Source organism: Aythya ferina (assembly GCF_964211825.1).
Source record: "Aythya ferina genome assembly, chromosome: 12".
Lineage (NCBI taxonomy): Eukaryota > Metazoa > Chordata > Aves > Anseriformes > Anatidae > Aythya > Aythya ferina.
Window position 1 is genome coordinate 1204732 of NC_140308.1, and position 15416 is coordinate 1220147.

The window sequence follows — 15416 nt, forward strand, 5'->3', positions numbered from 1 at the left end:
CAAACAGGAGGAAGTGGCTTGTGAATGCCAGCGGGAAGCAGAGCAGCACACGCGTGTGCAGGCAGGCCGGCGCTTCCCAGAGACAGAACTGGGACCAGAGAGCACGGCCACAGAGCCCGGCCCTTGCATCAAGCGGGCTCTGGCGAGCACCCCGCGGGGAAGGCGCCCTTGGCTGTGCTCCCAGGAACAAGACAATAAGCGAACACCAACACACCGCGGCTGGGGGACACCCAGGGACCCCGACGTCCCCCTGCGGGGATGGTGCTGCCTCCCCCAGCCCCACGATGAAGCCCCCCTGGCCCTAAGGCTCGCCCTGTGCCCACTCACCTGCACGGCCCCGCCGAGTGCAGCAGCCACCAGCCCCATGGCCATGCTCAGCGTCTGCGCCTCCACCGCCGCGCCGCGGCCCCGTGCCAGGCTGACGCACGCCCGCTGCAGCGTGGCGGCCACGAACTCCTCCACCTGCCAGCGGATGGGAGAGAGGTTAGGAAGGGAGGGAGGAGGGAAGGAGATGCCCTGAGCAGCCCACCAGGAGCTGCTGTGGGTCCCTCGGCCGTCACAAGCCCTGCTGGGGAGCTGGGGGGCAGCTGGGACCCCGGTGAAGCCCAGCTGTGAATGCACTGAGGGTGCAGGACGACGTGGTGGTGGTGATGGAGGTCCTGAACTGCTGCCCGTCCCCGTCCCTGGGGCATTTGCTGTTCCTGGCAGCAAACCCCACACCTTGCTGTCCAAAGCAGCCAAGGAGGTGCCGGGGAGCTGAGCTGCAGGGGGGTCAGTGGGCAAGCCAGGAGCTCCCCTTCTCTCCCCCCTGCAGCCCTCCCCTCCGAGGGAGAAAAGCAGTGTTTGTGAAACACAATACCTCCAACCCAAAGCTAACATCCCCTCTAGTCACAGCAGACAAAGCTGACCCAGGAAGGTGCAGCCAGCCCGGCCCCTGCCGCAGGGCTGGAGGAGCCCACGTGTTCCCCCGGCACCTCCCTGCAGCTCTGGGACAAGCAAGGTCGCATTGGGAGCACGTAGGGAAGCAGAGAGCTAAGATGTTGCTCAGAGGGAGCAAAAGGGGTGGTGGCAACCAGGGAGGAACACGGAGGGTCCCTACAAGATTGTGCTGGAGAAAGGTTTGGGCTCGAAAAATTAAATGAGACAATAGCAGAAGATGAAGACCTGGCAGCTCTGGGAAAGCATCGGCTCTGCCGACTGCTGTCATGGACCAAAGTCACCAGCAGCACGAGGCACAGCAGCAAGACATGGAGCTGAGCAGGGATTATCACAGCTCTGATAAACTTCCCCCTAACAAAACAAGGCCTGCCTGCACCCCTCCGCGAGCCCCCCAGGCCAGCACAGCGTCCTGACGCCCGCAGGCACCGAGAGCATTTGGGCATTTCACAGCCAAACCCCTTCGCTGACGAGCTCTGCAGGACTCCCAGCAATTACCCCGATGTGCCAGCTCAGAGGGGTCCCCGAGTGCAGGAACACAAAGCCAGGGACCAGGCACCACGTGCTCCCCGGGCAGCCGACCCTCGACACAGGCTGCGTGCACACCCCGCCGTTTGTCATTTCCTCAGAATTTTTCTTCCAAGCCAGTAACGATCCCGCTCGGCTGGCTCTGGCCTGCTTGACACTTGGCACCAAGATCTTTGATCCCACAGGCTTCCTGTGTTTCTAATGGAGCTTGAAATTAATACTTCTTTCCCTCCGCTCCTTTGTCTGCTCACTGCGCTGGCGAGCGCTGCTCTGGGCCAGCTCACTGAGTGTGGCAGGAGCCGGGCACTCATTCATGGTGGGAAAGGAATGAATAGCAGCCCTTGCCACTTCACATGCTTGTTGCAAAATAAGAGGAACCCTTTGGAACAGCTCCTCTTTTGGAAAACAAAGCAAAAGGTCCTATTGCACCAGCTCCCCACGCTTCCAGCCTCCTGCCATCACTCAAGGCACCGCAGGCAAGCGAGCAGACTGCTGCCAGCTTCATTAAACACCCCCCGACTGCAGCAGGGAGCAGGAGACGGGCTCCAAGGGGCTGCAGAAAGGGTGCAGGTACTTTCTGGACTAGTAAGACCAGGAAAAAAAAAAAAAAGTGATGTTAAACAAGAATGCAAACAAGCTCAGAGCAGCTCGTCTCACAAAGCAGTGACACAAAAGCTGAATGGGTTGAAATTACACTTGGTGCAAAAACAGAAACGTCACAACAACCAGCAGATAGTAGATACCAAAAATTAAAGAAACACTAATATCCACGAGGAATAAAAAGCTCGAAAGATAAAACTCTGAGTGATGTCTCTGTCTTATGCAGAAGAGTGTACTGCAACACCAAGGGAATCAGGTGAATCTCATAAAACTCAACTGTGAGCAGGAAAATGCAGATAAAATATATCGTGCCACAGAGGAGGTCCTCAGCTGCTGCCGCTCCTTGGCTCAGGCTTCAGGCAGACAGCTCCTGCTTGTTCCACCCCTGTTATACACACACCCGCTGCAGAGTGGCTGCAGCAAGAACAAACCCCCTGGAGGAACCGTGTGCTGCAGAAAATGCTTAAAAACACAGCTATGCAGATGCTTGTTTAAACCTGAGGGATCGCTCCTTGAAATATGACCCCTGGTGTTTACTTGTAGGCTGAAGTATAATGGCTTTTTTGTCTGCCTTTTTTTTCTTTGTGTGTGTTTCTTTTTACACCAGACACACTAGACCCAAAAATTCAGCAAACTCCTTCCTCATTTCCCACTCCTGACTTTTTGACCCGGGCAGCAGAGCCAGACCCGCTGGTGACCGTTGGTGTCACTGCGCTGCCACTGCAGAGCACAGCACAGGAGATGCCACTGTCCCAAAGAGGAAAAATAAGAAAACCTGAGCAAGAAGTGACCTGCTTTGGGTTCAGCAAGTCACAGGTAACTAGCACAACCAGGTCACTGAGTTAAAAAGAAGAGGATGAGGAAGTTAAACATGCAAAAGGGCCGGTGAACACAGCACTGCCCTGAGCGTGCAACGAAGACAGGACAGGAATTTCCTTCAGTGCTGTGGCAGTGTGGGTTCAGGGGGGACAGAAGCAGCACATTTTAACAACCCTGCTTGGTACCAGGTTCAACAAGCCCTTGAAATTACCGTGGTTAACAAATTTCGCAGATGCACATTCATGAAGACATCTGTGAGTGCATGAACACAGTTATGCCAGCCCTGTTGATATTGCACAGGATGGTGTCTTTTTCAGACACTCGTGACTGACTTAATAAACTGCTTTTTGTGAGGACGTTCTGGTTTTCTCCAGCTGCTTCTTAGTAATCGTGCACCTAGGGCCCACTGGCAAAGAGCACCCCAGCTGCTGCTCCCCATGGGCCCTGCCGTGACCCACCTGAGCAATGTCTGTGAACACGGTGTCCGAGACATTCTCACACAGTGTGGCCACGAGCTGCAGGACCAGAAGCTTCCTCCTCTGCCTGGCGTGGTGCTGCTCCAGCTCCAGCAGACTCCCTCCAGCTGCCGCACCGGGGCTCACCTCTGCCTCATCTTCTGCAGCCACTTGTGTCAGCGCCTGCAGGAAAGGAAGCACAGGGAGGCACTGGTTGGGCACAGCAAAACCAGTTCCAGGGTCACCATGAACCACGCTATCGATGCTGCAGGAGCCACCTCCTTCCCCACGGGCTGACAGTCCTGTGTGCAGCACATCCACATCGCCCACACCTCCTCTCCGCCTGCCCAGCACGTGGCAGGAGTGCTCCACCGTGCCGTGCCTGCTGCTCCCAGTAACACAACTGATGCCCAGGCCCCTTTGCCACCTGCCTGTCCCAGGAAAACCATCCCCACGGTGTGCCCCGAGACCTCACCTTCAGGCAGCGGATGAAGAAGTCTCCAGCCAGGCCACTCTTCTGGCAGTGGGACAGCAGCTCCACTAAGCTCTCCACGTAGCACTGCTCCGAGGAAACCTTCTGGTAAAGGGCCTCATCTTCATCGCTGAAACAAGTCACCGTGTCACCACCACAAACACACCCGGAGCCTCGCCAGGGCTGGCTCTGAGCAGCCATGCAGCGAGGTGAAATCCTGCTGCTGCCTCCTGCTAAAATCCCTCGTCCCCAGTGCTTCTCCAGGCCCCTGGCTCCCAGCCCGGCAGCACGCAGCAGCTCTGTGACTCCTGCTGCCCCTCTGCCAGGGGGAACATTCAGCACGCACTGTCTGAACACGACAGTCTGCAGGGACCAGGGGCACTTTATAGGGGTTTTGTACTTCAAGGTGCAATTTGCTCGGACACTGAAATTAAGATTTCTGTTCTCGTGAAAGCCAGCAGCAGTGCAAGCTGAGTCTGTCATGTCACAGGAGGTGGGGAGAACAAGTCCTGCAGACACCACCCCAAAGGGCACCCAGAGGGTCCCATCACCCCAGCCCCTCTCCCCAGGCAGACCCCAGGGTTTCAGGGCTCTGCAGGGGGCAGGCTCCCAGCTCCCAGCACCAGCCTGCAGAGCACAGCCAGAACACGGGAGCCCGGAGGCAGCTGAGCCAAGCTATTGCTCAGTTAATTTGGTCTACATGATCAAGCAGTCAGCTTATTAATTAACCTGCATTCGTTTAAGAAAGAACTAACAGAAACCATCAGCACAAAACACACGTTCAGTCCACCCATGCTATCCTAGCACTAGCTAATTCATGCAGCAGTCATAACCATAAAAGCAGGGCAGACAGAGGCAGAGGCATGGCCATTAAGGAATAATTTTAAATTACATTCAGTTTAACCAGTGCAAACCCCAGGGCAGACCTTCTTCTAATTCAGGTCAGGAATAGATTGAAATGAAACCAGAATGAGGGTATTTGTACGGGGTTTTGTTATGCTGGGAAGGAAATAGGTGCCCGCAGCTCCCGACGCACCCATGCAGAGCTCCCTGCTGGGCAGGAGCCGTGTGCTCAGCCTGCAGGACAGTGCTGGGCTGTGCTCGTGACGTGCCAAATAACGTAGCTGCCTCTCTTTAAACCAAAAACCTTGCTGCTGAACAGCGCTAGGTTGCACGGCTGGAGTCTAATGGCTGCAGTTTATTTCCCACAGGGCCACGCACTGCCTCTACTTGCAGAGGCCATCTGCAAGAGCAGGAGGGGGGTTCAGTGCCTGGCTCGGCTACTTTGGCACCACCAAGTCCTTGCTGCAACGGTGCCACCTGTGCCCGAGGGATTCCACCCGCTCCACGCAGTCGCGGTCGGCCAAGAGACAGCCCCTGGCTGGAGGTGGAAGCTGCACTCGGGGAGCACTGGGACTGGCGGTGCGTGTCCTGTCCCCAGACACCCCAGAGGCCAGTCCTGGGACTCAGGAGGACACGCAGGGCGTGCAATGCTCACAGCGTGCTGGTTTTCAGGGCCGAAAGCTCTGCACTACAGATGGGGAACCCGGAGGCAGTGTGGAGTCCCCACTGCCCCAGCGCACACCACTCAGCCACCCAACTGCCTGGAGGACAAGACAGGCGGGGACAGCATCGCCAGCTCGCCACGAAGGGCCCCAGGCACTGGGGGTGATGCCTGGGGGCTGCCCCCGTGCCCGCAGTGCTCCAGCAGCTCTCACCTGATGGGCTCCTCCACCGCAACCATGGCGCCTCCCTCGCTGCCCACGCGGAAGCAGCACCGCGGGTGGAGGCGGCGCACGCTGCCCTCCAGCCCCGCACAGCCCTCCAGCACGGACAGCGACGTCTCCCTCTCTGACTTCTCCAGGAACCACAGCAGGACCTCCTGGCACGGGGAGCTGGCAGGAGAGAGAGAGAGAGAGACATCAACAGCGACCTTGCTCTGCCCGCTGGAGCCCTCTGCGCAGTGCCGCAGCGTGACAGCGCGGCCCAAGGAGAGGGGCAGGGCACGGATGCTCTGCAGTCACCACGGACACTCTGGGATGCTCTGGGCTGAGAGCTCGGGCTAGCTGAAGGCATTTGTGTCAGGTCAGAAGGAGCTGAGCAGAACAGCCTGTCCTTCTAGCGGCCACAGCTGGAAGGAGCCGGGTCCTTCAAGACTGCAGCCCAGCGAGGAAGGGAGCGCGCTGAGCGAGCAGCTTGTTTGTGCAAGGACAGCCACTTGCACACAGCCTCACTTCGTGCCGCTTCGTGCCCATCTGACAAAGCACAGAGCTGCCGGCCGTGCCAAGAAAGAGGAAGGAGACGGGGAGCACCGAAAGGTGGCACGGAAAGCCCTGCCAAGGAACAAAGCAGGTTAATGAGATCGAGCAGCGGTGCTGTGCCAGGGGTCTGGGAACCTGAACACTTCCAGGCAGCTGTGGTTTTTGTTACCCCTGCCAAATTCCTGTGTCAAGAGAGCAGCTAGCAGTGACTGCGCTCACTCAGCAGCAGCGTTAACTTGGCGTGTTCTAAGAACGTGCCCCAGTGCTCACTACTCCTTGAAGTGATTCACCAAGTCGTTAATAATAGCACAGCCCTTTTAGGGGAAACCTCCAGTACCCACGTGCCAGTAACACCAAGGCATTAGTATAAACCCACCGGGAGCGTACGTACATACTAGGCTGGCCCAAACTCAGGGCAGCCCAGGGAAAGCCCAGGAGGAGAATGGGGAGAGGACAGTCACACCTGGTCACTGCTGTCACTGCCACCACGACTGATGCACGTCATGCTCAGCACCGTGTCAGTTGTGGGGGAGCTGCGTGCAGTGCAAGAAACAGCTGCTGAGAGGCAGGTTGTGCACACACCCGAAAAATGATCCCAGACAGGGAAAAGATTATCTTTTTCTTCAGTCAGAGCTCCAGCTGCGGCTTTTTACCATTTCTAATCCTCCTGACACAAACTAAGGCGGGAACTGCTTCCCTGTGCACAGGTCAGGCAGTAAGGTCACGTACCTGGCCTATGCCTGTGGTTGCTGCCTGCTTTTAATGAGCTCTTCAGGGTAAGAAAATTGGTCTTCTCTGCATGTCCATGTAAAGCATGTGCTTTGGAGCCAGGCAGCGCAGAGAAACAAAACCCCAGAAGAAGCAGTGCAGTCCTTCCTTACCGTAAGTATGACACATTCTGCTTGGCGAAGGAATAGAGGCAGAAAACCACTCCCAGGACTGACTGCAGGGATCCCAGCAGCAGGCTGGAGCTGTCATTTCCAACCACGTACACCTACAGAGAGAGAAGGGCACATGGAGAAGAGTCAAACACCTGCGTGGAGCAGAGGGAAGGCCGAGGGAGGCCAGAAGGTGCGTGCACGCAGGACAGCTGCCACCAGAGAGGCTGGCAGAGCATTTACAGCCTCTGCTCCTTTCAGCCTGGAGCCTGATCTCCCCAATTATGCCACGTTCTGTGTTAAAAGCAGCCGTCAGCACCACCTTTCTCCGAGCATTTGCTTAACCACAGCAGGGCTCCAAGCTACAGGAACACTGCAGCGAGCTGCTTGGGAAGTCTGCTGCTGGGGGGTAAGGTCTGAAGATACAGAGAGACGCATTACGCACCGCTGAATTAGCAAATCTTTATGGAAATTGCATTCAAAGCCAAATCCTAAATAGGCAGATCAGTCCGTAGCGGGGCAGATGTGTGCTGAGCTGACCTGGCTTTGAGGAGGCTGCAGGACCCTGTTCCTGTCCTCTGCCCCAAGCAGCACCTTCCTCAGAGCCAGCACCCTCTACCCACTCCAGCTACTATTACCAGGGCACTGTAACCAAGCCCTGCCACTGCCCACGGAGCACAGAAGTCTTATGACATCGGGCTTCCTTTTGAATCCTTTTAAAGAAATTGTCCAAATCTAAAAGCCAGGTAAGACACTTACAGTGAAAGCCATAATGGGAAAGTTTGGTTTAGGAAACAGATAAATATGGAGCTTTGTCTGGCTGGACTCAGGGTTTGTTATGTTTAGGTCCTTGATTATTTTTGTTTCCAGAGTCCATCTCCCTCCATAGCTTTTAGCTTAAAGAAAACGGGAAAAAACAGACAAGTTCTCCAAAGGACTTCTAGCTGTGTAGGCTGGTGAACGACCTGCCCAGAAGCTGCTGTCCCTTCAAACTGGGATGCTCCCCACACCTCCGACCTGCCCACATGGCAAGCAAGTCCCTGCTCCAAGGGCTGCAAGTGCCCTCGGGACAAAGCAAAGGAGCTTTTGCCTGCCAGAGGCAGGGTGACAGCCAGGTAGGAGCCCCAGGAAGATCTTCTTGATAGTGTCTTGGCCTGCTGCATTGATGCAAACCGATGTTTTGCTTGCTCTAATCCCCGTGGAGCCGTTCTTCCTAACCAGAACCTTTTGTACACAAAGCCTCCCTGATGAAGCCCCAAGGATGGTTTCCCACTCAGCATCAAATGACACTTGCTAGGCAAGAAAACCCCACAAATGGCAGGCTGGAGTCTCCGTCCCTAATCTGGCTGCTGTCAGGCCCCGAGCGCTGTGCCATTAGGGCGGGATCCACCCCAAACTCCTGCAGCATTCCCATTGTGCGCAGCAGCCACAGAGCAGCCCTCCAGACTGGTCTCTGCCTGCCAGCTAGTTGCAACAGATCATTAGTACGCAAAATACTACAACAATCACAGCATTTAAGAGCTTAGGCTGCCTAGGGGCATGCCAGGAAGCCAGTCACCAGCTTCTTGAAGCTGAATTCCTGGGCTTGAGATGTCCTCCTTGGCTGGGACACAACAGAAAGCTCGGCTGCTACCAGGCAGGGGTGAAGCCTGCAGCGTGGTGCTGGTGATACTGGTGGGAAAATGAGGCACAAGGGAAGGTTTCAGAAGAGAGGCCCCACACAACAGCCCTGTTCCCTCACGGGGAGCACAAGCACGGACCCCACCTCCCCCTCCAGTGCCAGAGCCAAGCCCTGCACTGCTAAGCACCCCGCTGCAAAGGAGTCCTACAAAAGCAGGGGCATTTTCCAGTGGGGAACAGACTGATCCACAGGGGTGGAAAGGCTCCCTACCTACATCACTAGGACAAAAATCCTTGCTGGAAGGAGCTCCAGCCTCTAAACCTGCATTGTCCTGCCCACAAGATGTCCTCTAACACGGAAGGAGGGTTACTCACACAACCAGGCTGCAGCCTTTCTCCAAGAACTGGGTTTCTGCCCATTTTGATGAACCCTCTCCATGCCCCAGAACCCAACTGGGGTCTGGATGCCAGGCAGGAAAGGTGCTGAGCTCCTGCAGCCCCTCCTGCCTCACTGCCCTGAGGTTCAACCAGCTCCTCCAGGCTGTGTCCTGTCCCCTGAGCAGCTCCTGGGGGCAGATCAGCAACTGCCGGACACCCAGCACCTGCTGCTGAGGGATTACCCACCCACAGGTTTTAAAATTAACATCACGCACACGGAAATCCACGTGTCACGAGGTTAGGCTCAGAAAGGTCCCTGCAAAACAGGCTACTCTTTTTCCTTTACTTAACCTCATGATTTTAGCTCGTCCAAGGGGGCTGGGTGCACCGTAATTCCCTCAGCCACGTACTGCGGGAGCTGCATGAAAGCTCCCAGCTCCAGCTGCTTCCCTTCAGACTCGGGCTCAGGCTGCCCTCTGCAGCCCTCGGGAGGCATGAAGGTACTGCTGAGCAGCAGCAGAGGGCAGCAGGCTCTCCCTCCCGCAGGTAAATCAGCCCCACGATGCGTGTTTCACAGCCAGGAAACTGAGGCACGGAGGCACTAAGCAGAGGGTGAACCAGCGACAGCCTGGGAGGAGACCTCGGGCATTCTCTGAAGACTCAGCACTCACAGAACTCCCTGGGGTCTTTGCTTCCCTCTGATCATCTGGATGCCTCTGATGGAGGCTGACAGGAGAGAAATGCCATTTTTGACAGGGACTGATCACCCAAAGCAACGTGTGCCAGGCCAGCAGCACCTCCTGTGTGTCACTCCACCTGCTCTAATGTTACCTGGTCTGCAACCCCAGCCCGGGTCCTGAGGCTGTTCTGACAGCACAGCTACCCTGCAGGAAGCAGTGAATGCTGGCAATGCTCAGAAATTCTTGCTGCAGCTCAAGGAGGAAGAGAATGTGACAGCACCATGGGGAATCCTGGCCCCCAGCCCACTGCTCTGACTCTCTCCTTACACTGCCACTCTGTAGAACATTTTCAGGTGAGAATGTTTGAAAGGGTTAAGGCAGTGCCTCTGGTATCCATCAAGGAGCTGCACTCCCTCCAGCACAGTGCTTTGTTCAAGGTTACTCAGAGCAATTCAAGGCCTTGCTGCAGCACCATGATTGCCTGAGAAGCTGTTTTTGTCGTGGCCTAAAATACACACACACATGCTGAGCTGCTGAGGAAGTCTCAAACCAGCTCTTTCCCAGAGCAGTGTCCTCACCTCCTCACAGTCCACAACAGACACTCTACCTTGAGCACATCTTCCACGCAGCTGCTGAGCTCTGCCTCCGTCACCAGCACCGTCCCTGCTGACAAATCTCCCGCTGCTATCTCTGAAAACAAAGAGGAGAAATATCAGCACCTCCGGGCACCGAGGAGGCTTCAGCAAAATGGCAACCCTTCATACCCAGCACCACAAAGCCCACGGAGAGCCCTCTGGCTTTCCCCCACAAGGGCAGCATGGGAACCACCGAGCCCTTGTTAGCTGTGGGAAATATCCCCGAAGTGGTGGAACCTCTGCAAGGCTACAAGCAAATCAAAGCAGACCACAAGTTTCTGAGGGATTGCTCCCTGGAGAGCTGCTCAGTCGGTGTGGGGAACCGATGGCTCCCATCCAGGAGCCCAGCACAGGACTGTCAGACTGGGAGAGGCTCCCAGAGGGGACGGCAGAAGCCCCACTACTTGACTCTAACACTAATTTGCCTTAATGCTAACAAACATGGTGCACATCGGCACACAGACGGATCCACATCCAGCAGCTTTGGGCTGGCACCCTCAGCAGCCAAGTCACCAACATGGGAAAATTCTGGTGGGAAGACAAAGACCACTCAAAGAGGAATCAGACCCTTCCTCACCCCGGGGCTCGACACGGTGCCTCGCCTGCCGTTACCTGCTGCATCCGAGCAGCGGAGGAGCGGTGCCAGCAGAGGCTGGAGCAGGTATTTCTCTGCCAGCTGAGGGTGCTCTTTCGCCATGGTGAGCAGCGTTGTGGTGGCCACTCTCTGGAACTGGCGTGCTGTCAGCTTGTCCTGGATGTGCAGTAAGCCCAGAATCTGGAAGAAAAAGTCCGTGATAGCAGAACAAAGCTTTGCAAATGACTCCTCGCAGCCAACAGCGGAGGAGCCTCCGTGGTGCTGCTTTACAGGACACTGGGCACAAGAGGCCGGGCAGAGGAGCAGCTCTGTCTCATGCATGAGGCAGGAGGTGTTTCTGGGCACTGACCCTGCACCATGCCCACCGCTGAAGGCTGGGAGCCAGAGCCCCCCAGCACAAAGCTCCTTAAAGCGAGTGGCCTCATGTGGCCAGGAAGCGTTGCTCAGCATTTCAATAAAATACAGAAAATTCAAGAGCGTGGTGGGAGCACATCCCACCGACAGAGCTGCAGGAAAACACATCTCCACACTGGGGCAGCCTCAAGCAAGGCAACGTGCAGGTGGTATCGACAGCAGACGCTTGCCAAGCTGGGAACCTGAGAGTGCTCCCATTTTCACATTTGCAGGCAGAGCCAGCATGCCGCGGGGAGGGAGGAGGGAAGCACCCACCTGAGGGCACACACGTTTGTAGTAGTCCTCGAGGGAAAGGCACTGCTGAGGGCAGGAAGCCAGGATCTTTGCAACCGCATCACATTTTCTCCAGTCCACAGCTGCTGCTTCAGCATCGGTGCCACCTGCTCCACGCACAGAAAGAGGAAAAGAAAGAGCTCAGCCAGACAGAAAACAGCAGGGACATTTTTGGCTGAACCCATTGTGTCTGGAAAAAAAAATAATAATGGAGTTTTAGATTTTTAGCTTTTATTAATCTCCTTAAACCAATCATCTTTCAGAAAATGCCTGGGCTTAATGAAGGAAAGGGAAAAATATTATCCAAGGCCTTTGACACTGGAAAACAATGTCTATAAATAGGTGTGCAAGCCAGAAAGCGGAGGGAAGCTACGCTTGGATGCTGCCTTCAGGTTGCACTGGCTGGAAGAGGCTTTGGTGCTGTGGGATTCATCTTTTAAAGAGCAATGCTTAATGCTTAACACAACTGGCAGGAAACAGAGCAGGGGGCCAGGCTGCCAAGGCCCAGCACAGGGCTGCTCCCACTCCACTGCGGCTGCCAACAGCCTAACAGCGAGCACTGCTGCACCAAAACCCAACCAGCACAAGGGGCCATGATGCTAAAAGCTGGCTGGAGAGTTATACCCTGCTCTCATCCCTAAAAATGGAAGGCATACCCCAAGCTAAAGGCGTTCACATTTCAGGAGTCCAACAGCCTTGCCTTACTCAGAAGCAAAACCTGCGTGAGCATTACAGAAGTCAGCTTAGCCTAACAAAAGCGTTCCCCATTTCAGGGCTCGACTGGTGCGAGGTTTTCTGGGCTTCCCATGGGATGAAACGTCTCAGACACATCATCACAGCCTCTTTTAATCTGCAACCCTGGAAACCAACCGCAGCGCCCAAGCACCCTACTCACCGCCGGTTCCCTCCATGATGCCCCGAACCACAGCCTGAACCCCGCTGGGTCTCATCAGCCTTTCTGAGAGCAGCTGGCCACAAAGGCGCCGCAGCCATGCTGGAGCCCGTACAAGCGCTGGCTTTGTTTCTTCCCCAGGAGAGGGACGACTCTGAAAGGAAACAAAGGAGCAGGCTAAGTAGGGTATTCTCCCCAGTGCACGCTCCCGGCAAACCCTCACTAACAGGCCTGCACCCTGCCCTGGAGGACTGGAGACCAGATAGGAGCAGAGGACACAGAAACGTTTTAAATCACTTCATCCAGTGGCACAAAGCAAATTAGGGTTTAATGAGAGACTAACCTTGCCGGGAACATCCTCTCATGCAGAGCTTCCCTCCTTTAATTAAAGTCTCCCAGGGTCAGGCAGCAGCTCTGACCGTCTCATTACTGAAATGGGGCAAGGGGCAGCTCAGGGGACAAGCCAGGCTTAATGCACGTAAGGGGACAGCAGTGGTGACTCCTGCTACACTAGACACAGCGTAGTAGTGGGGAGGCAGCACCAGGGCTCAAGCAGAGCACTGCACAGGCACAGGTACAAACAGCAACGCTGTTCAGAGGCTGCAAATCCACAAATTGAGCAATTTGAATGTGTGCACTTGCTAGGTAGGACACATGGAGCAAGGCTGGCAATGTCACACTGCAGCAGGACATCAGCTTGACTCTGGTCTGACCAGGAAACCCTGGCTTTCGGGTGAGCCACAGCATCTACTGAGGGTGCTGACCCCCGTGAGCTCCTCATGCAGCACCTCTGCAGCACTTGCACATAGGATGGCAGATTCTGCCTGCCCAGGAATTGCCTTCAGTCCCAGCCAGAGGACAGAGCATGGCACAGAGCTGCACCCAAGCCAGCAGCCACAGGCTGCTCTGAGTGCAATCCAGCAGCCGCCTCTGCAGACAGCACAGTGCCTATTTCCCATTTCCTTCTCCCCACCACCGTGAGGCAGCCTTTGAACAGACCACGAGCAGCAGCCGGTGCACGTCACCCTGCAGACTGCGTGCTGCCCCTCCATGCCATGCAAACAGGCAGCCCAGGGGACAGCAGGTGCTTTGCCGGGCCATCATATTCCTGCTGGGACGCGGGATCTGTGGCTGCCCCAAATTGGGACGGTTCCGCTGCAGCCAGTACCTGCTTGGGGCCGCCCTGCAGGACGAGCAGCTCCCGCACTGCCAGGGGCTGGTAGACACGGTCCAGGATGTGCTGCAGGGCCTCCCGGCTCTGTGCTCGCTCCGCTTCCGAAAGGCCCTGGAAAAAACAAGCCCTGAGGTGGTGAGGGCAGCCCGGCTGGGGGTGCTGCACCCACACACGGGCTGGCACCCAGCTCCCTGTGGCACGGTGCTGCCGGCGGCGTGGTGCTGGTGCCCCTCGAGCCCTCCTTCCCAGACTGTATATATACAATGCTTTAACCTCTTATTTCACACTCAGACTGACGTGGCTCAGCACCAGCCACCACAGAGGGCAGCTGAACGGGTGCTCTGAGGGCACCCCCTGCACCGGCCACCCCACGAGGCAGCACCGAAGCATCAGGACAGGCGTAGGGGAGCGCGATGCTCAAGCCCACCGACCTCATTGTGGGCAGCGGGGCCGTGTCCCAGCAGGCAGAGCCCGGCGAGGAGGAGGCCGAGGTGGTGCGCGAGCAGCGGGCCGCCCAGCGCGGGGTGCTGGCACAGCTCCACCAGGGCTCCGGTGGCGGCACGGAGCCGGGCCCCACGGGTCACCCCCGGGGGTGGCGGAGGCAAGGGCGGCCCGGGGCGCTGCCCCACACCCGGGGGCAGGTAGGGCGCCAGCCCCAGCCCCACGGCGGCCCCCAGTGCCCTCCGCAGCGCCCGGCCCTGCGCGGCGCTCAGTGTATCGGCGGCGGGCGGCGGCGGGGCACCGGGCACGGCGGCGGGGGCGGCGGGGAGGGCGGCCAGCGCCAGCAGCCGCTCCTTGAGGCACAGCAGCAGCGCCAGCACCGCGCAGGCGGCGGCCCAGCCCGGTTCGCCTTCGCCCTCCTCCGCCCCGGCCGCCAGCTCCGGTGCCCGGGCCAGCACGGCGGAGCGGAGGCCGCGCAGCGCCGCCCAGCCCGGCTCTCGCCGCAGCCTCTCGTTCAGCTCCGCCGCGTTGCTGAGCACCGTCTCCAGCCGCAGGGCGCCCTCCGGGCCGGGCCCGGCCGCGCCGCCCCGCTCACCGGGCCCCGCGGGCTGCCCCAGCAGCAGCTCCAGCGCCTCCAGCACCCGCCCCGGGGCCGGCTCCCCGCCGCCCGCCATCTTGGGGCCGCCGTGCCGGGGAGGGGAGGGGCGCGCGGCTCCCCGCCGCCATCTTGGGGAGGTCGGGGGAAGGGGAGGGGCGCTGCCGCCCGCCGCCATCTTGGGGGGATGGCGGAGGGATGGGCAGGGCGGCCCCGCCCGCCGCCATCTTGGGCAGGTCGCGGCGCCATGGAGGGCCCGGCCCGGCGGGGCGGTACCGGGGCGATACCGGGGCTCGGTGTGGCCGCCCGGAGCCCCGGGAGCCCCGGCGGGGTAGGTGGTTGAGAAAAGCTGCCGCCCTGTGTGCCACCGCATCCCTGCAGCCGGCTGGGGGTGGCTGGGGCTGAGCCTTGTCCATACACAGAGCACAGGTTCTGGCTGCAGCCAGCAGCTTGTGGAGAGAAATCAGCATTTTGTGTGAAAGGAGAGAAACACCAAGCAGTAAACACGTTACAAAGCACGCACATCAGCACTTCACTTGGCCCAGACTGTAACCAGGGTGGTTGCAACTCCTGTACCTGCCCCTGTGGTTGCAGAGAGGCACGCAGGCACTGTGGGGCACGTTATTCCTCTGCCTTCTGCTTCCTTTAAAGGGCAGGGCTGCTCTGGAGAAAACACAGCAATAATTACAGGGCCGGGCAAACATTACCGATAACAGCCTTGCCTGCGCTGCTGGGCCCGCGTGGGTCGGGCGTTAGGCTGGGCACGCAGG

The 15416-nt window shown here is 57.8% G+C and overlaps 1 protein-coding gene across 1 annotated transcript in view; it reads right to left on the reverse strand.

The window, feature by feature from the left end:
* The window catches only part of TANGO6 (transport and golgi organization 6 homolog), a 29999-nt gene extending 15207 nt beyond the window's left edge, over positions 1 to 14792 (reverse strand). The window contains 12 exon segments of the mRNA XM_084533867.1: positions 328 to 462; positions 3342 to 3521; positions 3814 to 3940; positions 5529 to 5705; positions 6953 to 7065; positions 10235 to 10317; positions 10875 to 11037; positions 11527 to 11651; positions 12440 to 12590; positions 13605 to 13721; positions 14042 to 14768; positions 14770 to 14792. Of these exon segments, the coding sequence (XP_084389993.1) occupies positions 328 to 462; positions 3342 to 3521; positions 3814 to 3940; positions 5529 to 5705; positions 6953 to 7065; positions 10235 to 10317; positions 10875 to 11037; positions 11527 to 11651; positions 12440 to 12590; positions 13605 to 13721; positions 14042 to 14768; positions 14770 to 14777 (2106 nt within the window). The 5' untranslated portion in view covers positions 14778 to 14792.
* Between the last annotated feature and the right edge of the window lie 624 nt (positions 14793 to 15416).